We start from the raw sequence: 27,093 nt of genomic DNA, 5'->3' as shown, positions 1-27,093 counted from the left end.
AAAGGCGCGCGCGCCGGCCCGGGGGTCCTGCCGGCCAATCAGCGCGGCGGGCGCGGGGCGCGCGCGGGCCCTCCTGGCGTATCCCTCCGCCGCCCGGTGCGCGCGCGCGCGCCGCCTCCCCGCTCGCGCGGCCCCTTCTTTTTTTTTTTTTTTTTTTTTTTTTTCCTTCTTCTTTTTCTTTTTTTTTTTTTTTTTTTTGAAAATAATCTCCCGCCACCGCCCCGCAGCCGCACCGGGAGCCGCCACCGCCCCCGCCCCGCTCCGGCCTCCGCCCGCCGCCTCCGCGGGGCAGGCCCCGGCTTTCCGCCCTTCCCCTCCCTCCCCTCCTCCGGCCCGCCCCGCTTCCCCCCCCTCCCCTTCCCCTCCTCCTCCTCCTCCTCCTCCTCCCGCCGGCGCCGGAGCCGCCACGCCGCCGCCATGGAGCTCATCACCATCCTAGAGAAGACGGTCTCGCCGGGTAGGGCGCGGGCTGAGGGCTGAGGGCAGCGGGGCGGGCAGGCCCGGCGGGGCCGGGCGGGGCGGGGGCCGCGCAACCCGCGGGGCGGCCGAGGCGGCGCCCGCAGCCCCGGGGAGGGGCGTGGGCGGCGGCGGAGGCCGTGGGGCGGGCGGGAACCGTGGCGGCGGGGAGGCTCCCGGGCACGCTGAGGAGCGCGCTCGGAGCCTGAGGGCCCGGGCGGTTGGGCCGCGGCTGACGCCGGTTTCCCCTCCGCAGACTGCTCGGAGCTCGAGGCGGCGCAGAAGTTCCTGGAGCAGGCGGCCATCGAGAACCTGGTGAGCGCTCGGGGCGGCCCCAGGGGTGGCGGGGCCGGTGGCGGGGCCGGCGCTGCTCCGAGCGCTCCGCGGCCCCCCCCCCCGCCCGGCTCGGCCCGGCCCGGCCCGGCCCGGCCGCCATGGCCGCTGCCGCCCCTGCCCGCGCCCGGCGGCCGCGCGGGCCAATCACAGCGCGCCCTGCGGGCCCGGCAGCCAATCAGCGCGCGGCGCCGGGCCGGGGGCGGGGCCGGTGCGGGAGCGGCCGCGGGCCATGTGCGGCCACCGCGGCCATCGCGGCCCCGGGCGCCGCCCGGTCCTAAAGCCCGGCCGCCCGCGGGGACCCCCGCCCGGCCCCGCCGGCCGCTTCCAGCGCCCGCGGGAGCCCTGTTCGCTCCTAGTGCCCGCCGCACCCCCGCCCAGTGCCACTGCCCGCTCCTACCGCCCGGCCCTAGCGGCCGCGGGACCCCCGGCCGGTTCTACCACCGCTCCTACGGAACCCTCTCCCAGCCATGCCGTCCGCGGGATCCCTGCCCAGCCCTGCTGCCCGGTTCCTGTGTCCGGTTTTACTGCCTGTGGGACCCCCGCCCAGCCCTGCTGCCCAGTTGCCGTGCCCTCGGGACCCCTGTCCGGTCCTGCTTCCCGGCGCACCGGGCCCGCCGCATCCCCTCGAGCCCCCCGGCCGGGCGGGACCGGAGCTTCGGGAGGCTGGGGAGGAGCTCGGGGGTGGCTGGTGGGGGGGAGGGAGGTGCGGCTGGGCAGGGGACTTGCACCCCCGGCGACCTTAGATTTGAGGAAGGAAAGAAGTCTGAAAAAAAGAAAAGAAAGGGGGAACAAAAAGCCCAAAGGCCCGGGTGTAGTCGCTGTGCTGGAGCGGGGGATTTGAGGCTGGTGCTGCTCGAGAAGGGTTTTTGCTTAGTCAAGGTGTGGGGCTGCAGCTCTGGCTGCTCCCTGCAGCCATGGGGGGGGGGGGTGCTGGGTCCCGGTGTCCCGCTGCTGTCCTTGTCACAGCCCCATTGTCACCCCAGACCTGGCACTGTCACCCCACAGCAGTTCCTCGCCTGGCCTGGGACAGCCGCAGGGGTTCTGTGTTTGTGCTGCTCTCGGGAGGAGGGTGAGCTCCCCTCGGATCAGGATTGGTGCAGCCTTTGTGCTCAGCCTCCGTTTTGAGGGAAAATCCTCTGGGTTGGTGCTGGGGGGTCTCAGGATGCCCCAGCTGAGCCTGGAGCTCCAGGGCTCTGAGGCGTGAGGGATTTTGGGGAGATGGGCAGGAGCTGCTCATGGTCCTGATTGCCAGGTGCTGGGAAGGGCTGGGGGAATGTGGATTTTCCAGGGTTTCATTTTTCCCCTCTGCCTGGTGGGATTAGTCCAAGCTTTCATTTTTCCTTTGCTTTGTGAGAGGCAGGGCTGGGTGAGAGCAGAGCCTGGGCTGGCACCAAGGATTTGTGTGCCATGGGGAGGTGCAGTGGCCCAGGCTGGGAGGGGCTGGGTCCTGGGGGAGGATGAGGATGAGGAATTGAGGCCTGTCCCCACCACAGGATGTGGTCCCTGGGAAGGGGCAGGAGAGCCCCCGGGGTTTGGGGGCATCTCCCAGTTCCCTGCTGGAGCCTCCTGCTCTTCCTCACCCCCCTCCTCCTCCTCTCCACCCCTAATTTATCCCTTTTTACCTGAGCTGTTCAGTGCCACCTCTGCAGATGTGCCAGGTCAGGCACATCTGCCTTCACCTTATCAAATCTGAGCTTTCTTGTGATGCTGCTCATTTTTTTAGCTGAATTTACCCCAAAACCTCATGAAAAGACAAATTTTCCTGCTAATTTATGAGTGAGAAACCCAAGGATGCTTCTCCACCTGTGAATTTCAGTTTTCTGGTCCAAGGTGGCAGCAACACTTCTGGGTTGTCCTGTGAACTAATTCTGGCTGGTTCCTCACTCCTAATAAAATGAGAGTTTAAGATTTGGTTTGAAGTGGTTTAGCAGAGTCTGTTTGTAGGGTTTATTCTATTGCATTAAATTTAGAATATTTGTAATGCCTTCCACCCATCCCTTTAAGCTTTCCCCCATTTTTTGACCCAAAATTCTTTAATTTGAACTTTAAAGAGTTTGGGATGGAACAACTAAAATCAATTTTATCTCAAGAGCTGACCTTGAGCATTGAAAACCTGGGGTCCAAGGCACTGGAGTTGTTTGTTCAACTTTTGAATGTTGGGTTAGTTTTAAAAATGGGATTTTGGTGCCCCAAAATCTTTGTAATTTAGGATTAAGGTTTTTTTTTTTTTTAAGATGTACTTTAAGATTTCTTAAGGGATTTTAGAAATGGGTTTCTTGTAAAAAGTAGAAGATTTTTAGGAAAATCACTTGGAAAGCAATGCATCTACTCCCACTATTTTCTAGGAAGGCTTTTCTGAGCAGGCAAAAAGCTTTGGAGGAAAAATATTCAGGAAAAAAAATAAAACTTCTCTGCTAACACTTGACTTCAGGGAAGCCTCTGAAACATGAAGAAATTTTAAAAAGGTTTGGAAGAAGAAAAGGTTTAAAAATTGAAGGTTTTAGTAAAGGAAGTGGCACCAATGCCAGGGGGTGTTGTGTGCACTCAGGTGTTTTTGGGGTTATTCATAATTTTGGGGTGGGGGGTTAATCATAATTTTGAGGGGTTAATGATCATTGTGGTCAGCAGAGAGTTTGGAATGCCACAAATCACAGATCCCACAGTTTCCCAATCCCAGTTTGGGTGCGGGATCACCGAAACAACGAGCAGGGAGTTCCTCCATAATTCCCACCCAGAAAATCCATTTTTTGACCCATAAATCCACTTACTTAAAGGAATTCTCAGGGCAGGCAGAAGCAGGGAAGGTAGCTGGGCTCCGGGGTCAGCTCTAAAAAAATCCCGTCGCGGGCAGAGGCAGCGGAGCTTCCGCCCTTCCCGCGAGCAGCTTAGCCCGTAATCTCGGCACAGATCCGCCCGGGGGCTGACCCCGCTCTCTCCCCAGCCCACCTTCCTGGTGGAACTGTCCAAAGTGCTGGCCAACCCCGGCAACAGCCAGGTGGCGCGCGTGGCCGCGGGGCTGCAGATCAAGAACTCGCTGACCTCCAAGGATCCCGACATCAAGGCGCAGTACCAGCAGAGATGGCTCGCCATCGACGCCAACGCCCGCAGGGAGGTCAAGAACTTCGTAAGTCCTGGCCTTCCTCCTCCTCCTTCTCCTTTTCTCCTTGTTTGCACCTCGGGAGGGGTCGGTGAGGGTCACCATCCGTGGTTTTCCACCTGAAAAGTTTTATCCTGGTCTCTGGAGCAGCAGCAGCTGCTCGGTTCCGTGAGTTGGTTTCATCCGGATGAGCTTTGGGGTGGGATTTGGACAAAGGTCTTCCCCCAGGGTTTGGTTGAGTGTTGGGACAGCTCTCTATGGAATGGTTGTGATCCCAGAGCTCCAGGAGTTTGGGGTTGGATTTTGGGGTTTCCTCCAGAGGGTGTTTGAGCACTGGGACAGCTCCACAAGGAGGGTTGGTGATCCCAAACCCCTCAGAGCTCCAGGAGTGTTTGGGTTGGATTTTGAGTTGGATTGTTGGTTTCCCCCAGAGCACTGGGACCGTTCCCCATGGAATGATCATGATCCCAAACCCCTCAGAGCTCCAGGAGTGTTTGGGCAGCGCTGCCCGGGGTGCTCAGGGTGGGTTTTTGGGGAGCTGGGCTGGGTGGTCCCTGCGGGTCCCTTCCAGCTCAGGATGCTCCGGGGTTTACGGAAGGTTGTGGTAGGACAGGGCAGGATGGTTTTGGACTGGAAGAGGATCGGTTCAGATGAGCTGAAAGGAAGAATATTTTACAGTGAAGCTCTAACAGTGCTGCAGGGATTGCCCAGAGCAGCTCTGGCTGCCCCTGGATCCCTGGAAGTGCCCCAGGCCGGGCTGGGTGGGGTTTGGACAGTGGGAAATGTTCCTGCCCGTGGCCCTGGGTGGGATTTGAGGTCGCTTCCCACCCAAACCGTTCCATGGTTTCCCCTGCAGCTGGGCTGGGCGTTGATTTTTCTGCAGGAAATGCTTTTTGAGGAAGATTTTTGTTCCCTTTCTGAGGAGGAGCTTCCCCAGGTGCTCTCCAGTCCCCATCGACACCTTTGAAACGCTCCAAGTCTGAACAATGTTCACATGAGGCCCAGGAAGTTTTAAAAGTGGAAAATGGGAAAAAAATTACAAGTTCTAGATAGAAAATTAATAAAAATCCGTGTGTTTCCCCGAGGATGCTTTTTGCCCAGCTGGAGTTCAGAGCCTGCAGGGACAGAAGTGGTGGCTCAGTGGCTTGTTGTTTCTTTTTGGCTGATGGGAGCAAAAAATGGTGCTGGGATTTGTGCAGTGCTCTGTGGCTGATTCAGCTCGGCCCCGAGCTTTTTGTTTATTTTTTGTGTGTCAATAGAATCTCTCTCAGTAATCCCAGAATTGCTTGGGTGGGGAGAACCTTGAATTCCGTCCATTCCCACCTTTCCTTCTGCCAGGGTGCTCCCAGCCCAGCCTGGCCTTGGACATTGCCGGGATCAGGGGCAGCCGCATCAGAGGGTGGATTTGGGTGGGAGATGATGGAGCACCTTTGGTCCTTTATTCCATGGGATTTTACTGGGGTCAGGAGCTGTCCTTGCGCACTGGAATTGAACAATTTGTTGCTGTTTTCAGCGTTAAAAATCCAGCATTTAGGTGGAAACTTGGAAAATGAAGGTGTGGAACTGGAAATGCTGATAAAAGGCATCCCACTCCCTCCAGTTTTGAAAGGAAATGTTGTTGGTGTGTAACTGGAGATGCTGAAAAAATTAATCCTCATCTCTTTGTTTTTTAAAGAAAGTTTTATTGGTGTATGACTGAAAATGCTGGAAAAAGGCTAATCCTTTCCTTTATTTTTTATGGAAAATATTGTTGGTGTTCAAGTGGAAATGATCAAAAAAAAAGCATTTCCCTCTCTCTATTTTTTTAAAACAAGTCATTGGTGTATAACTGGGAATGCTGAAAAAAATTCATCCCATGTCCCTCCATTTTTTAGAGGAAGTTACTGGTGTAACTAAAATGATGGAAAAATGAAATCCCTACCTCTACTTTTTAGAGAAAATTTTACTGGAGTATGACTGGGAAATGCTGAAAAAATCCCTCTGTCTTTTAGAGAAAGTTATTGGTGTATAACTAAAAATGATGGAGAAGTGCAAACTCCTCTCTCTATTTTTTAAAGACAATTTTACTGGTGTATAACAGGAAGAGCTGAAAAAATCCATCCCGCTCCCTCCATTTTTTTAAGGAAAAGTTCCCAAAGTCCACCACCAAAAATGCTCCTGATTGATCCCAATGCCCTACAAAATTACCAAGATAATTTTGGCGTTAAACATTTTGCTCTTTGGGGTGAATTCAACCCCAATTTGTTGAACCTTTGCCACGGCAATCCCAGCCAGGCTCTTCAAGTCCACCACCACAAAATGCCCCTGATTGCTCCCAACTATGGTTGGCTCTACAAAAGTATCAAGATCCCCATTTTCGGGCTCAACATGGGTTTGGGCTCTCTGGGATGACTATCCCACGTTTCTCCTGCCCAGCTGTGGGTTTGGGATCTCTGCGGGTGTCTGATCCCCGTTTCTCCCTGCCCAGCTGTGGGTTTGGGGTCTCTGGGGTGTCTGATCCCCATTTCTCCCTGCCCAGCTGTGGGTTTGGGCTCTCTGGGGTGTCTGATCCCCGTTTCTCGGGCCCAGCTGTGGGTTTGGGGTCTCTGGGGTGTCTGATCCCCGTTTCTCCGGGCCCAGCTGTGGGTTTGGGCTCTCTGGGGTGTCTGATCCCCGTTTCTCCGGGCCCAGCTGTGGGTTTGGGGTCTCTGGGGTGTCTGATCCCCGTTTCTCGGGCCCAGCTGTGGGTTTGGGCTCTCTGGGGTGTCTGATCCCCGTTTCTCCGGGCCCAGCTGTGGGTTTGGGGTCTCTGGGGTGTCTGATCCCCGTTTCTCCGGGCCCAGCTGTGGGTTTGGGGTCTCTGGGGTGTCTGATCCCCGTTTCTCTGGGCCCAGCTGTGGGTTTGGGGTCTCTGGGGTGTCTGATCCCCGTTTCTCCGGGCCCAGCTGTGGGTTTGGGGTCTGTGGGGTGTCTGATCCCCGTTTCTCCCACCCCTGGCCGCGCAGGTGCTGCAGACGCTGGGCACAGAGACGTACCGGCCCAGCTCGGCGTCGCAGTGCGTGGCCGGCATCGCCTGCGCCGAGATCCCCATGAACCAGTGGCCCGAGCTGATCCCGCAGCTGGTGGCCAACGTCACCAACCAGCACAGCACCGAGCACATGAAGGAGTCCACGCTCGAGGCCATCGGCTACATCTGCCAGGACATCGTGAGTGGGCCGGGGCGCTGGGGCAGGCGGGTTCTGCGCTGGGATGGGGCTGGGCTGGGGCTTGGATTCTTTGGGTTGGACATTTTTGGATTGTTTGGGTTGGATTTTGGGTTGGAGATTTTTGGATTCTTTGGGTTGGATTCTTTGGGTTGGAGTTTGTTGGATTCTTTGGGTTCGATTCCTTGGGTTAGAGGTTTTTGGATTCTTTGGGTTGGAGATTTTTGGATTCTTTGGGTTGGAGATTTTTGGATTCTTTGGGTTGGAGATTTTTGGATTCTTTGGGTTGGAGATTTTTGGATTCTTTGGGTTGGATTCTTTGGGTTGGAGTTTTTTGGATTCTTTGGGTTGGAGGTTTTTGGATTCTTTGGGTTGGAGATTTTTGGATTCTTTGGGTTCGATTCTTTGGGTTGGAGTTTTTTGGGTTCTTTGGGTTGGATTCTTTGTGTTGGATTCTTTGGGTTGGACATTTTTGGATTCTTTGGGTTCGAGTCTTTGGGCTGGAGTTTTTTGGGTTCTTTGGGTTGGATTCTTTGTGTTGGATTTTGGGTTGGAGTTTCTTGCATCTTTGTGTTGCATTGGTTCTTGGGTTGAAGATTTTTGGATTTTTTGGCTTGGGTTTAGGGTTGGATTCTTTGGGTTGGATTTTTTGGGTTGAAGTTTTTTGGATTTGTTGGGTTTAGCATTGAGTTCTTCGAGTTGGACTTTTTTGGGCTGGATTTATGGTTTAATTTTGGGTTGATTTTTTTTTTAGTTCCTTGGGTTGGGTTTCTGGGTTGGGTTTAGGGTTGGATTTTTGGGTTGGATTTTGGCTTGTATTCTTTAGGTTGGACTTTTTATTGGATTTTTACTTGGATTTTGGATTGGGGGTTTCGGTTGGATTTTTGGGGTTGCATCTTCAAGGTTGGATTTTATCTTGGATTCTTTGTGTCGGGGTTTTTGGGCTTAGATTTTTTTTGGGGTTGGTTGTGATCCCAAACCTGCCAGAGCTGCAGGAGCATTTGGACAGGGTGGGATTTCGGGGTGTCCTGCAGGGCCGGGAGCTGGGCTGGGTGATCCCTTTCCACTCAGGACATTCCATGATCTCCCACGTGGTGATCCTGGAGGGCTTTCCTAACCTTGAGGATTCCCTGGAGGCTTTTATGATCTGCAAGGGCTTTCCTGACCTGAAGGAATTCCAGATTTCCTGGAGATTTTCATGATCCCGGAGGGGAGTCCCTGACTTTGAAGATTCCCTGATTCCCAGGAGGCTTTTATCATCCTGGAGGGCTTTCCTGACCTGGAGGAATTCCTGATTTCCAGGAGACTTTTGTGCTCCTGGAGAGGATTCTTTGATTTCCAGGAGACTTTTAAATTATCTTGGAGGGCTTTCCCGACCTGCAGGATTCCCAGGAGACTTTGATGGTCCTGGAGAGCTTTCCCGGCCTTAAGGAATTCCTGATTCCCAGGAGATTTTTCGGCTCTGGAGGGGATTCCCTGGTTCCAGGAGACTTTTCCTGCTGCTGGCAGCTCCGGGCAGGTTCCTGGAAGGCCTGGCCTCCTTTCCCACCCCAAATCCAGGTCACCGTTCCTGAGGGGAAGCCTCAGCTCAGCATCCACATCCTGGGGAAAACAGGGATCAGCCTTGGGATCCTCCCCGGGCTGGAAAATCCGGAATTTCCTCTGGCCAGGGGATTTCTGAACGATTCATGCTCAGTTCAGACTTCTTCCCATCCCAGGTGCTGCAGGAATTCCTTGGATTTCCCATGATTTCCTGGTTTATCCTAAAATTTTTCTAAAACATTTATTTGTAGATTCTGGCCAAAAAAAAATCCCTTTTATTTGTAGATTCTGCTGCTTGAAAACATGGAAAAATCTATTTAAATCATAAACAAATTTTTAAAATATTTTTAAATCATAAATAATTTTATCCAGATTTTTTTTAAAATATTTTTTCAGGATCCAGAGCAGCTCCAGGACAAATCCAATGAAATCCTGACTGCCATAATCCAGGGAATGAGAAAGGAGGAGCCCAGCAACAATGTGAAGCTTGCAGCTACCAACGCACTCCTGAACTCTTTGGAATTCACCAAAGCAAACTTTGACAAAGAGGTGAGGAAAGAAAAACCCCAAAAATGCCAGAATCTTGGGCAGGGCTTGCAGGGGGAGCTGCTGATCCACGGTCAGTGATGAGGTTCATGCACCACGCTGAGTTTTGATGGATAAATCCTGTGGAAACTGAGACTTGGATGCAGCTCTGGGCAAGGCAGGGGAGCACGGACCTTTTCCTTTTTTTCCTTCTTTCTTCCTTTCCCCCCCCTTTTTTTTTTTGAGAAATTGCTGAAATTGAAATTCAGGGACCAGCAGGATTTTTGAATTCTGAAGTTCTGCTCTGTCTTTATTTTGGACAGCCTTGAAATTGAAGTTTTGGATTTCCATTTTGGGGGGAAAAAATTGCCATTTTGGGGGAAAAAAACCACTTCAATTTTGGGGAAAAATACTCCCATATTTGGGAAAAAATGGTTTAAAATAGAGCAAGGAGTGGTGCCCTGTGTCTGTGATGATCCAGATCTAAATTCACCCTCCCTGGGAAGCCTTTAAAAGCTTAAATTCTTCTTTAAACATCTTTTAATGTTCTTTTATTTCTCTTTATTCAGTCTGAAAGGCACTTTATTATGCAAGTAGTCTGTGAAGCCACACAGTGTCCAGACACAAGGGTGAGTAAATTCAAAATTCCCTTCCTGGGAAATCTCTGCCTGCCAAAAATATGTTAAAAATAATGAAACTGTGTGAAATTGGGCATTTTTCTCTGCCCCAGGTACGAGTGGCTGCCTTACAGAACCTGGTGAAGATAATGTCCCTTTATTATCAATATATGGAGACCTACATGGGGCCTGCCCTCTTTGCTGTGAGTGGCTTATGTTTTATTTATAAAATAATCTTATAATTGATTATAAAGTAATTTGTATATTTCTAATAAACATATAATAATTTAATGTATAATGGGTGTATATTAATATAATGTAATAATATAATTTGATATAATAATATATGTTAATAATATGTGAGTAATATATTAAATTAATCTATTATAAATTATTTATTTATAATAAATAAATTTTGTTTCTAATTCTAATATTTATTCTTCTGATTTTCCTCTGCTTGTATTTTCCCTCATTTGTATTTTTATTTCTCAGGTTTATTTCTCTGATTTCCCCCCATTTGAATTTGTATTTCTCACTTTTTTTGGCTGATCTCCCTGTGTTTATATTGATATTTATTTTCTTGATTTTCCTCTATTTATATTTCTGTGATTTCCCCCATTTGTATTTCTCATATTTATTTCTCTACTCTCGCTCTACTTGTGTTGGTATTTCTCACGTTTATTTCTCTGATTTCTCTTTGTTTATATTTCTATTTCTCATGTTTATTTCCCAAATCTCCCTCAATTTCTGTTTATATTTTCCATTTTCATTTCTCTGAAGGCCATCTCTTTCAAAACTTCCATTCCTGATTTTCCTTTGTTATCCCTGGGAATCCCAACCCCTAAAAAAATCCCTAAAAACCCAATCCTTGAGATTCCAAATGGGACAAAAACCTCAGGTCAAGGCGATAAAATAGGGGGGGGGAAATCCAGTTATTTGTAATTTTAAACCTCAATAACTTGAATTTCCCCCAGTCTCCTCCTGATCCCCCACAAAGCAGGATGAATTCTGGCAGGACCAATCCCTAAAATCTCCTTTTTGTGCCGCGGCAGATCACGATCGAGGCAATGAAGAGCGACATAGACGAGGTGGCTCTGCAGGGCATCGAGTTCTGGTCCAACGTGTGCGACGAGGAGATGGACCTGGCCATCGAGGCCTCCGAGGTGGGGCTGGGATCCTTGGCGTCCCCTGGGGTCCCCTCGTTGATCCCCTGGGGTTCCCCTCATCCATCCCCTCATCCATCCCCTGGGGTTCCCCTCATCCATCCCCTGGTGATTCCCTCATCCATCCCCTGGTGATTCCCTCATCCATCCCCTGGGGTTCCCTCATCCATCCCATGGGAATTCCCTCATCCATCCCCTCATCCATCCCCTGGGAATTCCCTCATCCATCCCCTGGGGTTCCCCTCATCCATCCCCTGGGGATTCCCTCATCCATCCCCTGGGGTTCCCCTCATCCATCCCCTCATCCATCCCCTGGTGATTCCCTCATCCATCCCCTCATCCATCCCCTCATCCATCCCCTGGGGTTCCCTCCCTGGGGTCTCATCCATCCCCTGGGGTTCCCTCATCCATCCCTCCCCTCATCCATCCCCTCTCATCCATCCCCTGGGGTTCCCCTCATCCATCCCCCTGGGGTTCCCCTCATCCATCCCCTCGTCCATCCCCTCCCCTCATCCATCCCCTGGTGATTCCCTCATCCATCCCCTGGGGTTCCCTCATCCATCCCCTTATCCATCCCCTGGGGTTCCCCTCATCCATCCCCTGGGGTTCCCCTCATCCATCCCCTGGGGTTCCCCTCATCCATCCCCTGGGGTTCCCTCATCCATCCCCTGGGGTTCCCCTCATCCATCCCTGGGGTTCCCCGTTTCCCTCATCCCCCTGGGGTTTCCCATCCATCCGGAATCCTTTCATCATCCTGGCATTCCCTGTCCCATCCATCCCCTGGGCCCCTGGGGGAATCCCTTCATCATTACCCTGGCATTCCCATGGGATCCTTTCATCCATCACCTGGGATCCCCTGGGTTCCCCTCATCCATCCCCCATCATCCCTAATCCACCTGGGATATTCCCCTCATCCATCCCCTCATCTAACCACTGGGAATCCCCTCATCCATCCCATGGGAATTCCCTCATCCATCCCATGGGAACCCTTTCATCATTACCCTGGCATTCCCTGGGATCCCCTCATCCATCCCCTCATCCATCCCCTGGGATTCCCTCATCCATCCCCTGGGATCTCCTGCTCTTCCCCTGGAACCTGCAGCTCCTGGCTTTGGCCACCCCTGGAGTTCCTCCTGCTCTTCCTGGGGGAAATTTGGGAAATTCCCAGGTGGTTTTGGGCTCACAGCACCGCGTGAAAAGCCCTAAAAGAGATTTTGGCTCCTCTTTTTGGGAGCTTTTAATTCTTCATTTGGGGGTTTTGAGCTCCTGCTTTGGGAGTTGAGTTTTTGGCTCCTCTTTTGAGACTTTTTAGCTGCGGATTTGGGAAGTTTTAGTTCCTCATTCAGACTCTTGGCTCCTCCTTTGGGAAGAGTTTTTAGCTCCCTAAACTTGGTTCTTTAGCTGCCTAACTTGGTTCTGGCCCAGGTTCTGCTCCCCCAGGTAAACTGGGGGTTTTTAGCTGACTCTGAATTTGGAATTCCTGTTAATCCCAAAATCCTGGGATGGTTTGGGTTGGAAGGACCTGAAACCCCAGCCATGGGCAGGGACACCTCCCACCATCCCAGCTGGCTCCCAGCCCTCTCCAGCCTGTGGGTTTTGTTCAAGTAACACAATTTTACCATTCTTATTCCCTATTTCCACCTAAATCCACATGCAGCTCCTATCACAGAGCTCTCTCATGCTTCCCTGGAAATAATCCATCTGATTAATGAAATAATGTCTGAAATTCTGGGGTCTGCCACGGTTATGACAGAGTTTTTCTTCCAAAAGATGGCTCACATTCCCTAAAATCCATGATTTATGAGTCAGACCTGGAATTCTGGATGAAATAAAAGTAATTATCCTGTGGAATGGCTGGGGCTGGAGAGGAATTTGGGGAATTTGTTCTGCATGCAGATGCTGTTTGCAGAAATTATCTGTGGAGATCAATAACAGCTGAAACTTTGAAGGGCTCTGCATGAATCACATCCATTTTTTAAAGGCAGCTAAATCTATATTTATGCTTGCATTCCCAAAAAATAAGAAAACCAAGGCTAAAAGGACAGGCAGCAGCAGTGGGGTGGGGTTTATTTGCTCCAAACCTTTTGCTCCTTCACCTCGGGGTCACTTGATAATTACACCTGACAGCCAAGTGAAAATGGGGATAATTGTGCCCTGTGAGGAGGGATGAGGCATTAAAGTGGATTTTGGAATATTTAAAGTGGATTTTGGAATATTTACCTCAGTGCAAAGTGCCCTTGAGGCAGCTCAGAATTTGTGCTGGGGAGGAGAGGGGAGAAAAAAAAGGAAATTATGCCTCCTGGAGTTGATCATTCAGCCCTTTAATGCTGAAAGAATAGAAAATTATGTAAAACCAGATAAAAATATTGATGAAAATAAACTTTTCACTTCTTTTTCTTCTCTGCAGGCAGCAGAGCAAGGACGGCCCCCAGAGCACACCAGCAAGTTCTATGCCAAGGGGGCACTGCAATATTTGGTCCCTATTCTAACCCAGACCTTAACAAAACAGGTGAGTGCCGCATTCCCTGAGGGAACTGCAGCTCAGGAGCTCTTCCACCTCCCTGGCTCCTTTGGGAATGGGGTTTGGGATTCCTCTGATCCCTTTTGGATCCCAAAAACGCCCCAGGAGGTGGCGGTCCCTGGTCTGTGATGAGCTTTCATGCACCACTCTGAGCCAGTGATGCAGCAGTTTTTGGGCTGAGACTGGGACTTGCCTCCTTTTCCCCGATCACATCCCAGGAGCTGTGGTTTCTAGAGAGGTTTGGTGATTCCCTCTATTCCTATTTGGAATATTTGGGGTTTAAACCAAATATTGCACATGTGGGCTGCAATTCCAGGGATTTTTGAGGCCTTAGGCCCTGTTAAACACTTCCAGGGATTTATTTGAGCCGTGCTTCCCAAGATGTGTGGTTTCCAGAGGGTTTTAGTGATTCCCTCTATTCCTATTTGGAATATTTGGGATATTAAACCAAATATTCCACAGCTTCATGTGAGCTCCCAATCCCTGGGATTTTTGAGGCCTGGGTTTGCTTACTCCCTGTTAAACACTTCCAGGGATTTATTGGAGCTGTGCTTCCCTATATTTGTGGTTTCCAGAGAGGTTTGGTGATTCCCTCTATTCCTGACAGAATTTGCTCTTGGGCCTGTAACTTGTATGATTGTCCTTGGTCCCAGGCTGTAAAAAGAATTATTTTATCTCCTTACTCCGTGAAGAGAGCTCACCGGCCATTAATACGAAACCCAGGCCTGCACACTAAAGCAAATAAAAATTAAAGTGTAAAAAAAACCAAAGTTCAAACTTCAGGTTCAGTCACCGGGGGATTTTTTTCCCTGCAGGATGAGAACGACGACGACGACGACTGGAACCCCTGCAAGGCAGCAGGGGTGTGCCTGATGCTGCTGGCCACGTGCTGCGAGGACGACATCGTCCCCCACGTGCTGCCCTTCATCAAGGAGCACATCAAGAACCCCGACTGGAGGTACCGCGACGCGGCCGTCATGGCCTTCGGCTGCATCCTGGAGGGGCCCGAGCCCAACCAGCTCAAACCCTTAGTAATACAGGTCAGCGTTGGGCACGGGCCGCGGCTCAAAATCTTGTGCTTCTTCGGGGGAGGGTGGTCGGTTTGCGTGAGGTTAAGGAAAACCAGGAGGGTGTAATCTGGTTTTGGAGGTAAAAACCCCTTGTTTAGGGACTGCTAGGGCTAAAAATCTCGTGGTTATTTGGAGGAGAATGTCTGATTTCTACATGCTCTTATTTTAAAAAAATTCAGAATGATATCGCCTCTTTTGGATGTTTCTGGAGCCTGAGTTTTGTAGGGTTTTAGAGCCCAAAATCGCTGGGTTAATTGATCTTATTTTAAGGAAAATCAGAAGGATATCACCTGTTTTGGATGTTTCTGGAGCCTGAGTTTTGTAGGGTTTTAGAGCCCAAAATCGCTGGGTTAATTGATCTTATTTTAAGGAAAATCAGAAGGATGTCACCTGTTTGGGATGTTTCTGGAGCCTGAGTTTTGTAGGGTTTTAGAGCCCAAAATCACTGGGTTAATTGGGAGAGAATGTCTGGTTTCTACATGATCTTATTTTAAGGAAAATCAGAAGGATGTCACCTGTTTTGGAGGCTTCTGGAGCCTGAGTTTTGTAGAGTTTTGGAGGGTTTCATTTGAGGAAAATCAGGAGGGTGTAATCTGGTTTTGAAAGTAAAAATCTCTTGTTTAAGGGTTTTTAGAGTTTAAAATTGCACGGTTGTTTGGAGGCGAATATTTTTTTCCCCCTCACGTGGTTTCTCCTGGCTCCTTCCAGGCCATGCCAACGTTGATAGAGCTGATGAAGGATCCCAGCGTGGTGGTCAGGGACACGACAGCCTGGACCGTGGGCAGGATCTGCGAGATGCTGCCCGAGGCCGCCATCAACGACATCTACCTGGCCCCGCTGCTGCAGTGCCTGATGGAGGGGCTGAGCGCCGAGCCCAGGGTGGCCACCAACGTCTGCTGGGTGAGGAGCCCCCCTGACCCCGCAGGAATCCAGATCCGCTGGGAACGGCAGCTCCTGCTGGGATCTGGAAGGGTTTTTGTGTTGCCGAGCGTGAGCGTTCTGCCAGCAGCAGTGCTGGATTGTGCTGGCTCCTCTGTGCTCATCCGTGAATTCAGTGGGCAATTCCAGGGACTGGAAGTTCAGCCCTGCTCCAGGCAGCTTGTGCAGATGCCTGGGACTTTTTCCAGGAGGGAATTTTCCTTAATATCCAACCTGGACATCCCTTGAGGCTGTTTGGTCTTGGCTGTCCAAATCTTGCCCGTTTCCCCTCACAAATCTCTCCTGTTTTCCTTCACATGTTCCCCGCACAGATCTCCCCTGTTTCCCGTCACAAATCTCTCCTGTTTTCCTTCACGTGTTCCCCTCACGAATCTCCCCCATATTCCCCTCACGAATCTCCCCCATATTCCCCTCACGAATCTCCCCCATATTCCCCTCACGAATCTCCCCCATTTTCCCCTCACGAATCTCCTCCATTTTCCCCTCACGAATCTCCTCCATTTCCCCTCACAAATCTCCCCCGTTTTCCCCTCACAAATCTCCCCCATTTTCCCCTCACGAATCTCCATTTCCCCTCACAAATCTCCCCCGTTTTCCCCTCACGAATCTCCCCCATTTTCCCTCACGGATCTCCCCCATTTTCCCTCACGAATCTCCTCCATTTCCCCTCACAAATCTCCCCCGTTTTCCCCTCACGAATCTCCCCCATTTTCCCCTCACGAATCTCCCCCATTTTCCCTCACGGATCTCCTCCATTTTCCCTCACGGATCTCCTCCATTTCTCCTCATGAATCTCCCCCATTTCCCCTCACGGATCTCCTCCACTTCCCCTCACGTCTCCCCTATTTTCCCTCAAGTTGAATATTTTTATATTTTGTGTTCCAGGCTTTCTCCAGCCTTGCTGAAGCTGCCTATGAAGCTGCAGATGTGGCTGATGATCAGGAAGAACCAGCAACCTACTGCTTATCCTCCTCTTTTGAGCTGATAGTGCAGAAACTGCTGGAGACTGCAGACAGGTAAAACAACCTCTCCAAAAAACCTTTTCTCATTTATTTCCCCCTCCACACTCTCAGGCTCTTCTTGGCAGCTGAGATCTGGTGTTGGATTAAAATGTGGCTTTAGTTGGTATAAAAAAAAACCCAGAGGAATAGAGGGTGCAAATCCCAGGAAGACACCTCTTCCCACTGAATAATTTCTCATAATTTTGTCCATATCTGGTTTTAGGAAGTCCAGCAGTGTCCCTTCTCCCTTTTCCTTCAAATTTCTCCTGTTTCCCCTCACATCTCCCCCATTTCCCCCTCACATTTCCCCTCACGACTCCCCCATTTTCCCCTCACATTTTCCCCTCACATCTGAGGCAAAATATTTAGCTCTCAGATGCAGGGAAAAAAAGGCTAAACCTCAAATTTTGTGGTGGCTCGAAGGTCACATAAATCTGACAGCTCTGGGTTCAATCCCTGGATCAGCTCCATGGACTGATGGAGCTTTTTTTGCTGCTGATTCTCCTTAAAAACCTTGTCCCAGTTCAGAGTTTAAACTCCTTCCCTGTCTTCATTTGCATCCTGCCAGGAGTGGAGTGTCTGGCTCAAGGCTCTGGAGCCCATCAGTCATCTCAGGTGCCTCAGTTCCAAATTTCACACCCTCAGGGCTGTCTGGGGGGGGCTCTGAAGTGCTGCTCACCTGACACCAGCTCCGAGGCTCCTTGTGTCCCTCTCCTTGTTTGGGAGAGCTACTGAAAATCATTTCAAAAACTGAAAATCGCTAGAAACAAAACTGCCAGAAGCGTCCTCACAAATTCCCGTTATTTCAAGGCTTTCCAAGTGGCTCCTGCTTGTCACAGCACTCAAATGGAGCTGTTGCTGGTTTACTAAAATTAAAAAAAAATCTGTTTCCAAGCACTTGGAGCTGCAAATCTTCCTCCTTCTGTTGCAGACCTGATGGACACCAGAATAACTTGAGGAGTTCTGCCTATGAATCCCTGATGGAAATAGTGAAAAACAGTGCCAAGGACTGTTATCCTGCTGTCCAAAAAACCACCCTGGTCATCATGGAGAGGCTCCAGCAAGTGCTGCAGATGGAGGTGGGTAAATCCTGGTTTGAAATTAAAAATTTAAATTTAAAACTCTATCCCTGAGAGTGTCCAAATCCAGGGATGGTGGGAGGTGTCCCTGCCCATTTGGGATTTAAGGTCCCAAACCACTCAGGGATTCTATATTCAGCTTCTTCACAGCCCCTGTGCTCTGAAATCTGAAAAGAACAAATATTTAAAGTACAACCTGGCTCTCCCTGGAGCTGCCAGGATCCCAGGCAGCCTCTTCACACGTGGGATTTTGTTCTTGTTTCAGTCTCACATCCAGAGCACCTCTGACAGAATCCAGTTCAACGACCTCCAGTCCCTTCTCTGTGCTACTCTCCAGGTACGTTCCTCTCTCCTGGGTTTGCTGTGGGAATAAAGTGATTTTTGAGGTGTTTTTGTGCCCCTAAAGCTGCACCCTCAGCTCCCAGTGCTGAGAATTGAATGAAAAAAAGTGGATTTTGGGTCCCAGCTGACACGTGGGAGGTGATGCAAGGTTCAGAAGTCTCTAAGTTGTGCTCTAGTGACAAAATTCAGGGCAATATGACTCAAAGAATGCTGTTGGGGATTTTATAGATTGTCTGTGCTGTCAGATTGGTTCTTGGGTTGGCTACAGCCTCAACAATCCCACAGACAACAACAACAAAAAAATTTCCCTCAAGGCTCTGATTTCCTCATCTGCCTCTCGTGCTTGGTGCTCCTGATCCAAATGGCACCAGTTAAAATGTTCTGAATGTCTCCTCAGAATTCCCAATTAAACATCTGCTGATGAGCAGGAGCCACCAGGGCAGTGCTCACTGCTGCAAACACCACTCAAAAAAGGGTTTTTTTCCCAAAAAAATCAGCTCAGAGCAACCCAGGTGGTCTCCAGGTTGATTTGAGAAATCCTTAATTTCATCCTCAAAATAGAAATTGTGTTTGTTTTCACTCTCCAGTTTTAGAGTAATTTTTGAAAACAATGGGAAATGAGAATAATCTCTCCTTAGAAAGAGTTTTAATGGGGAATTTTCACCCTGGAATCTTGCAGGGTGGGCACTGGGTAGTGTAATCCAGGTGGAATTAAGATGCCAATTTTAATTTCTAAATTTATTTTTTTGCTATCCCAGAACCTGAACTTGAATTTTTTACCCTGTTGCAGCAAATGCTAAAAAACCACTGAGTAAAACTCAGCAGAGAAGCTTTTTTCAGTATTAAAAAAAAATAAAATATACGGGGGTTTTTCTCAATTTTTTTTGTTGTTTTGCTGGAAATGTAATTACGAACATCCAACAGAAGGAAAAACATTTGTTAATATTGAAAATTAAGTGAGAAAATCCTATCACTGGAAGGAACAACTTAGTTTAGTGGAATCTGTTCCTGTCCATGGAATTTGGGGATTTTTAAGCTCCCTTCCCACCCAAACCATCCTGTAATTCCATAAATCAAATCTTAATTATATAAACAGCCAAAGTCCATTTTTGTGGAGTGAAAAATGGAACTTCAAATAATTACTTTCTTCTGGAAATTAAGGATTTTTTTTCTTTTCCTGGAAACTGTTGTATTTTAACCGCTTCAAGCATTTCTAAACTTCAATTCAGAAGGGTTCAACCCCTACAAGCTCAGCTGCGACAGAAAAAAAAAAAAGGATTTCATTATTATGCTTTTTTTTAATAGGCTAAATTTGGGCTGGTCACATTTAATTCCAGCTTACACATGGCAAAGCTTTGAGAACAGCCCATGCAGCAGGAAAGGGAAATTCAGCTGGAAAATCTGAATGCAGCCAAATGAACGGGACTTTGCAGCCACAAAAGCAGATTTTTTTGGCTGCAAAAGGGTTCAAACAGCTCTTTCATCCTTATCAAAGCTCTCAGGGCTGTGGGAATGCTTTATCTGTAGGATAAGCAGCGATTTTTGCCCAATTTCCACGATTTTTCCCTCAGAATGTGCTGCGGAAGGTGCAGCACCCGTTGGTGTGGGAATGCTTTACCTGTGGGATGAGCAGTGATTTTTGCCCAATTTCCATGGTTTTTCCCTCAGAAGGAGCAGACCCATTGATGTGGGAATACTTTGCCCATAGGATAACTGATGATTTTGCCCATTTTCCATGATTTTCCCCTCAGAACGTGCTGCGGAAGGTGCAGCACCCACGGCCGTGGGAATGCTCTATCTGTAGGATGAATGGTGATTTTTTCCCATTTCCCGTGATTTTTCCCTGAGAAGGAGCAGACCCAGGGCTGTGGGAGTGCTTTACCTGTAGGACAAGCAGTGATTTTTGCCCGTTTCCCACGATTTTTCCCTCAGAACGTGCTGCGGAAGGTGCAGCGCCAGGACGCGCTGCAGATCTCGGACGTGGTGATGGCGTCGCTGCTCAGAATGTTCCAGAGCACGGCCGGCTCCGGGGGCGTGCAGGAGGACGCCCTGATGGCCGTCAGCACCCTGGTGGAAGGTCAGGAATGGGGCTGGATCCAGGAATTTTGGGCAAAGTGGTGGAAAATGTAATTTGTGGTGCAGGGAACGTGGGGGGGCTCCATCCGTGGAAGTGCCCAAGGCTGGAGGAACCTGGGGTGGTGGAAGGTGTCGCTTTAGGGTCCCCTTCAACCCAAGAAATCCTGGGATTCTGCAATCCAAACCACCTTAGAGAGTGGAATTTTGGTTTCTTGTATTTTTTTATTATTCCCAAGGAGAATGTGGATAAGGCAGTAAAGGAGAGCTGGGGGTGTTCACGTGGCTGAAGTGCCCAAGGCCAGGCTGGACAGGCCTTGGAGCAGCTTGGGACAGTAAAAGGTGTCACTTTAAGGTCCCTTTTATCCCAAGAAATCCTGGTATTCTAAAATCTAAACCACCTTGGAGCATGGAATTGTGGTCTGGTGTATTTTCTTATTACTTCCAATAAGAATTTGGGAATTTGTCCAGTCCAGGAGGAGCTGGCTAATTTCAGTGCTCTCAGTTGTTGAGTGGAGGGTTGGTTTTCACTGGGTTTGGGTGGAATTTGAGGGATTTCTGATTTGTTGTTTACGGCAAATGCCAGGCATTGGGATTTCCCTTCTCACTGGAATGTTTTCCCTGCACAGTCCTGGGTGGAGAATTCCTGAAGTACATGGATGCCTTCAAACCTTTCCTTGGGATTGGGCTGAAAAACTACGCGGAGTACCAGGTGTGGATCCGATTTCTCCCTTTTCCAGGGGAGTTGTGGCTGCCCCATCCCTGGAATTTTCCAGGGCCAGTTTGGATGAGTTTTGGGATAGTGAAAGGTGTCCCAGCCCATCCAGTGGGGTCACAACCCAAACAATCCCAGGATTCTAAAATCCAAACCACCTTGGAGCACAGAATTTTGGTTTCTTACGTTTTCTTAGTTACTTCCAAGGAAAAGTGTGGAAAGGCAGCAAATTCCCCTTGGAATGTCAAATCCTGGTGCCTACAAGGGGAATTTGGAGGTTTTTTTCCCCAGCCCAGGTCCCAGCTGGGATTTTCTCTTGGAATATCAATCCTGCCTGGGATTTCCTCTTGGATTATCAATCCCAATGGCCTCCATGGGAATTTTGGAGCAGTTCTTCCAGCCCAAATCCTGGCTGGGATTTCCCCTTTGAAATTGGAATTTAGGCATGTTTCTCCAACCCAAATCCCTGCCACTCCTGGATGTCCTCATGCTTCACCTCCGTGCTGCCAGCCAGCTCGTTATTCCCAGGATTTAATCACCCTCCCATCCCTCCGGAGAGCCGGGATGACCCCGAATTCCCTGGGGATGACCCCAGATTCCCTGGGGATGACCCCAGATTCCCTGGGGATGACCCCAAATCCCCTGGGGATGACCCCAAATCCCCTGGGGATGACCCCAAATTCCCTGGGGATGACCCCAGATTCCCTGGGGATGACCCCGAATTCCCTGGGGATGACCCTGAATTCCCTGGGGATGACCCCAGATTCCCTGGGGATGACCCCAAATCCCCTGGGGATGACCCCAAATTCCCCCTGGGGATGACCCCAAATTCCCTGGGGATGACCCCAAATTCCCTGGGGATGACCCCAGATTCCCTGGGGATGACCCCAAATCCCCTGGGGATGACCCCAGATTCCCTGGGGATGACCCCACATCCCCTGGGGATGACCCCAGATTCCCTGGGGATGACCCCACATCCCCTGGGGATGACCCCAAATCCCCTGGGGATGACCCCAAATTCCCTGGGGATGACCCCGAATTCCCTGGGGATGACCCCAAATTCCCTGGGGATGACCCCGAGATTCCCTGGGGATGACCCCAAATCCCCTGGGGATGACCCCCAGATTCCTGGGGATGACCCCAGATTCCTGGGGGGACCCCAAATCCCCTGGGGATGACCCCCAAACTCCCTGGGGATGACCCCAAATTCCCTGGGGTGACCCCGAATTCCCTGGGGATGACCCCGAATTCCCTGGGGATGACCCCAGATTCCCTGGGGATGACCCCGAATTCCCTGGGGATGACCCCAAATTCCCTGGGGATGACCCCAAATTCCCTGGGGATGACCCCAGATTCCCTGGGGATGACCCCAGATTCCCTGGGGATGACCCTGAATCCCCTGGGGATGACCCCAGATTCCCTGGGGATGACCCCACATCCCCTGGGGATGACCCCAGATTCCCTGGGGATGACCCCAAATCCCTCTGGGTGACCCCAAATCCCTGGCTATGACCCTAATTCCCCTGGGGATGACCCCAGATTCCCTGGGGATGACCCCACATCCCAGAGCTGATCCTGGCTCCGTTGCAGGTCTGCCTGTCGGCGGTGGGGCTGGTGGGGGACCTGTGCCGAGCCCTGCAGTCCAACATCCTCCCCTTCTGCGACGAGGTGATGCAGCTGCTCCTGGAGAACCTGGGGGTGAGTGGGAGATTCCCGAGTAACAGTTGGATGCTCACTCTCCCCAGGGGAGTGGGAGGTGGGAGAAGCCTGGGAAAAGTGGGAGGAATTCTCCGGGAATGTCTCGTGTTCGGCGACGCCGCGCGGTTTGAACAGCGGCCAGGAGGTGCTGGGGGCAAGGGCTTTGGCTTCTGGGGGAATGTCTCATTTATCAGCTCGCTGAATTCCTAAATAAATTCCTTCTTGAATTCCTGAATTCCTCCCAAATTCCTTCTTTCCCACTCTGCATCGCTCCCACTCCCTCTCCCTGAATTCCTTCTGAATTCTTTCCTGAATTCCTTCTGAATCCCTTCCTTCCTTCCGCCACTTCCGCCACTTCCTTCCTATTCCTTCCTTCTTTCCAAATTCCTCCCTCCCTTCCTCCGTTCCTGCTGAATTCCTTCTGAATTCCTTCCTCCCCTTCCCTCCCTCTCCCACATTCCTGGGACATTTCCAGGCATTTTCCAACCCCTGGCTGTACTTGCTCCGACATTTACCCCCCTTCCACTGGGGAAGCACCCCACACAAACCCCCTGGTGCAGCCTGGGGCCGTTCCCTCCTTTCCTTTCCCCCTTCCCACACTGATCCAGGACCTTTTCGGGGTGTTTTTTCCCCAGAACGAGAACGTGCACAGGTCGGTGAAGCCGCAGATCCTCTCGGTGTTCGGGGACATCGCCCTGGCCATCGGGGGCGAGTTCAAGAAGTACCTGGACGTGGTGCTCAACACCCTCCAGCAGGCGTCCCAGGCCCAGGTGGACAAGGTGAGCTGTCCCCAGTCCCAGGGGACATTGCCAGGGTTTCACCTTGATGCCCAAAGAGGCTGGGCAGAGTTAAAGAAAAAAGTAGGGATTTATTAAAAGGCTTCAAGGATACACCTTGGGCAGTACAAGAGCCTGGCCATGGCTACACCCAACTTGGACTCCAAGTCAGGAGTTTTCTCATTTTTATAAGTTTTGGTCCATTTCCATATTGGGGTTAATTGTCCAATTGCAGCTCCAGGTTATGCAGTCCCATCCTCGCAGATTGCTCCCCTCAGTTTGCTTTGTTTGCACTTTTTGGGCCTTTTTGTTGTTTACACTTTTTGACCTGAAGCTGCAGAGGTGTGCTTGGCTCTGGGGCTGGGAAAGGATTGTTCTGTGTGACTGAGCTGTGAGGAGGGCTGCTAGCTCTCTGTGAGCTCAGAGTCGCTCTCTAAGGCGCTGCAGGGTCTGGGTAACGTGAGAGCCAAAGCTGAGGGTGTCGCTGTGTCCCTGTGTGTGTCCCCAGTCCGACTGGGTGTCCCTGTGTCTGTCCCCAGTGTGACTGGGTGTCACTGTGTGTGTCCCCAGTCCGACTGGGTGTCACTGTGTGTGTCCCCAGTGTGACTGGGTGTCACTGTGTGTGTCCCCAGTCCGACTGGGTGTCACTGTGTCTGTCCCCAGTGTGACTGGGTGTCCCTGTGTGTGTCCCCAGTCCGACTGGGTGTCCCTGTGTGTGTCCCCAGTCCGACTGGGTGTCACTGTGTCTGTCCCCAGTGTGACTGGGTGTCCCTGTGTCTGTCCCCAGTCCAACTGGGCGTCACTGTGTCCCTGTGTGTGTCCCCAGTGTGACTGGGTGTCACTGTGTGTGTCCCCAGTGTGACTGGGTGTCACTGTGTCCCTGTGTGTGTCCCCAGTCCGACTGGGCGTCACTGTGTCCCTGTGTGTGTCCCCAGTGTGACTGGGTGTCCCTGTGTGTGTCCCCAGTGTGACTGGGTGTCCCTGTGTGTGTCCCCAGTCCGACTGGGTGTCCCTGTGTGTGTCCCCAGTCCGACTGGGTGTCCCTCTGTCTGTCCCCAGTCCGACTGGGCGTCACTGTGTCCCTGTGTGTGTCCCCAGTCCGACTGGGCGTCACTGTGTCCCTCTGTCTGTCCCCAGTCCGACTACGACATGGTGGATTACCTGAACGAGCTGCGGGAGGGCTGCCTGGAGGCCTACACGGGCATCATCCAGGGGCTCAAGGGAGACCAGGAGAACGTGCACCGTGAGTGGGATCCGCCCCGGGGGCCACCCTGAGAATCAGCCACCTCCTGGGGTCCTGGCTATTCCCAAATATCCGATACGAACCTCCCTAGGCCTCCTTTTGGGGTTGTCACGTCCCTGCTCCTTCCCTTCCGTCATCCAGTGTCACCTCCAAACCACATCTCTTTTCTTGCCCTTACTCCCCTGCATCCCTTTTGCCCCATGAATTCCCTTTTTCCCCTGTTTTTCCCCTGAATTCCCTTTTCTCCTGTTGATTCCCCCAATTCCCTTTTTTCCCTGAATTCCCACATTCATGGGGCATTTCCAGGGATCCAGGAGCTCCCCCTGAGCCTCCTTTTGGGGTTCTCACACCTCCCCTGTGACAGGGAACCCTCAGAGCAGCAATCAGCACAAACCCCAAACAATCCAGGCTCACTGCCCCTCCCAGAGGGAGGATCCAGGTGGGGCCCAGGCTGGATTTTGGGAGCATCCCAAACATTGCCAGAGCTCTGACCGGGCCTTTCCCCGCAGCTGACGTGATGCTGGTGCAGCCCAGGGTGGAATTTATCCTGTCCTACATCGACCACATCGCGGGGGACGAGGATCACACGGACGGGGTGGTGGCCTGCGCCGCCGGGCTCATAGGGTGAGGCCTCCCCGGAAAAACCCTGGGATCTGCCCTTTCCCTGCCTCTCTGAGCATTTTGGGGTCACTTTTGGGGTTGGGCTTTGGTGTTGGGCTCCAGGTGTGAAGGGATTCAGCAGGTGAGAGAATCGTCACAAAAATCCCAGATTTAGGGTTTTTCCAGGAGTTCAGTGCCCAAAACCCCTCGTCCTTAGGGAGCAGAGGAAGCCAGGTTAAAATCCTGGAATCTGCCCTTTTTTCCTGCCTGTCTGAAGGTTTTAGTGTCAGTTTTGGGGTTGGGCTTTGGGTGTTTGGCTCCAGGTGTGAAGCGATTCTGAGGGTGAGAAAGTCGTCACAAAAATCCCAGGTTTGGGGTTTTTCCAGGAGTTAAGAACCAAAAAAACCCCTCATCCTTAGGTAACAGAGAAAGGTGTTTTCATTTCTCCTGAATTGAAGGAGAGTTATGGAGAAATCAACCTTTAAACAAGAACTGGAGCATTCTTTAAATCACAGTTTTCCCAAAATCAGCCCCCCTGACCAGCATTTTGTGCCACTCACATGGTTTTTTTTTTTTCCCCAATTTTCCTCTGCATCCAGGGATTTGTGTACAGCTTTTGGGAAGGATGTCCTGAAATTAGTAGAAGCCAGACCCATGATCCACGAGCTGCTAACGGAAGGGAGGAGATCCAAGACGAACAAAACGAAAACCCTCGCGACCTGGGCCACGAAAGAGCTGAGGAAACTCAAGAACCAAGCTTGGTGAGGGCTCATCCCTGCTTTTTCCCACCTAAAAAATTATACAATTGGCTCAGCTTAGCCCGGGAAGAGTCACCATCCCAAAGTTCTCTTTTCCTGTTTTTTTGTGGGGTTTGTATTTCTCTTTCCATCCCACAAAGTCTGTTTTTCTCAATTTTAAAGTTGGAAAAATCTCCAAGACTGAATCCAACCCAATTTTTCCCCCCCTTTTTTTTTTATTATCTCCTGATTTGAGGTGTTTAGGTTTGGGGTTTTTTTTGTTGTAATCCTGGACTGTTAAATTTGGAAAACTCTCCAAGCTGGAGCCCAACTCAAGGGTCACATCCCCACAAATTATTAAACACTTTCAATGCTCTGAATTCCCTTCTCCCTCCTGACTCCCCTTTTCTCTCTGAATTCCCTTTTCCCCCTTTTTTCCCCCATTTTCCCCTCCATTCCCTTTTCCCCCTTGAATTCCCCAAGTCCCTTTCTCCCCCCACCAAAATCCCATTTTTTTTCCCCTAAAATCCCTTTTTTTTTTTTTCCCTTTTCCAGATCTGTTACCATTGGGACGACACCTGAGGACCCCCACTGGATAAAAAACCAACAACAACACCAAGAAAAAAAAAAGGAAAAATCTCCAATCTCCTAGAAAACCCCCCAAAAACCCCGGGAGTGAGGACGTGTGCGGAATGTTTGGGAATGAGAGGATGCTGAGGATGAGTGAGTGAGGCTCGGAACAAAAATCCCAACCTTTGGTGACCCCCGGCATCCAGGAGGGAATTCTGTGCCCCGAAAGTTCCAAAAGAAAAAGGGGGAAAAAGCAAAATTCCCACCAGCCCAAGAGCGGCTGAGCTCGGAGGAGAAAATGAGGGAAAAACGGGGAAAATTGGGATTGAAGTGGTGCTCTGTGAGGTTTTGGCTGCTGGAGAGAGAGAGAGAGAGAGAGAAAGGTGGAAAACTGGGATTTTCCCAGGGATTTGGGATTTTCCCAGGGATTTGGGAATTTCCCAGGGATTTGGGAATTTCCAGGATTTGGGATTTCCCAGGGATTTGGGAATCTCCGGGATGAGGCAGATCCCGAAGGAGAGAGAAGGAATCTCAAGAGGAGTGAGTGTGTGTGAGTGAGGTCATATCCACATTCTCAACTTCCCAAAAAAAAAAAAAAAAAAAAAGATTTCATTGCAGTTTCTCTCTCTTTTTTTTTTTTTTTCCCAAAACCACAAAAAAAATTCCGGGAAAAAAAAAAAACCAACAAACAAAAGACAGGAAAAAAAAAAGACAAAAAAATCTAAAATGTACAAAATTTAAGGGTTCAGCTGTTGCATTTCATAACTGAGGTTCAGGCAGTAAGAGATAGGGAAGAAAAAAGTAGAAAAGA

At 50.6% G+C, this 27,093-nt stretch overlaps 1 protein-coding gene across 2 annotated transcripts; it reads left to right on the top strand.

Moving 5' to 3' along the window:
* The first annotated feature begins 330 nt into the window (after nt 1-330).
* KPNB1 (karyopherin subunit beta 1) lies at nt 331-26,887 on the top strand. 2 transcript variants are annotated; one of them, XM_030966394.1, is made up of 22 exons: nt 331-457; nt 713-771; nt 3,734-3,916; nt 6,874-7,074; nt 9,010-9,162; nt 9,708-9,767; nt 9,869-9,958; nt 10,808-10,918; nt 13,326-13,427; nt 14,255-14,479; nt 15,218-15,409; nt 16,334-16,464; nt 17,381-17,528; nt 17,794-17,865; nt 19,803-19,947; nt 20,573-20,655; nt 22,249-22,356; nt 22,992-23,135; nt 24,270-24,375; nt 24,885-24,999; nt 25,575-25,736; nt 26,268-26,887. In XM_030966394.1, coding segments are annotated over exons 1-22 (2,631 nt in total). In that variant the 5' UTR covers nt 331-417; the 3' UTR covers nt 26,269-26,887. The 2 variants fall into 2 exon arrangements, with proteins under 2 accessions (XP_030822254.1, XP_030822253.1); XM_030966393.1 differs by lacking the exon at nt 26,268-26,887 and having other exon boundaries at nt 25,575-25,740.
* The last annotated feature ends 206 nt before the right edge of the window (nt 26,888-27,093 follow it).

Source organism: Camarhynchus parvulus, chromosome 27 (genome assembly GCF_901933205.1).
Source record: "Camarhynchus parvulus chromosome 27, STF_HiC, whole genome shotgun sequence".
In the NCBI taxonomy this organism is placed as follows: domain Eukaryota; kingdom Metazoa; phylum Chordata; class Aves; order Passeriformes; family Thraupidae; genus Camarhynchus; species Camarhynchus parvulus.
This window is presented reverse-complemented; position numbering and strand designations above follow the sequence as displayed.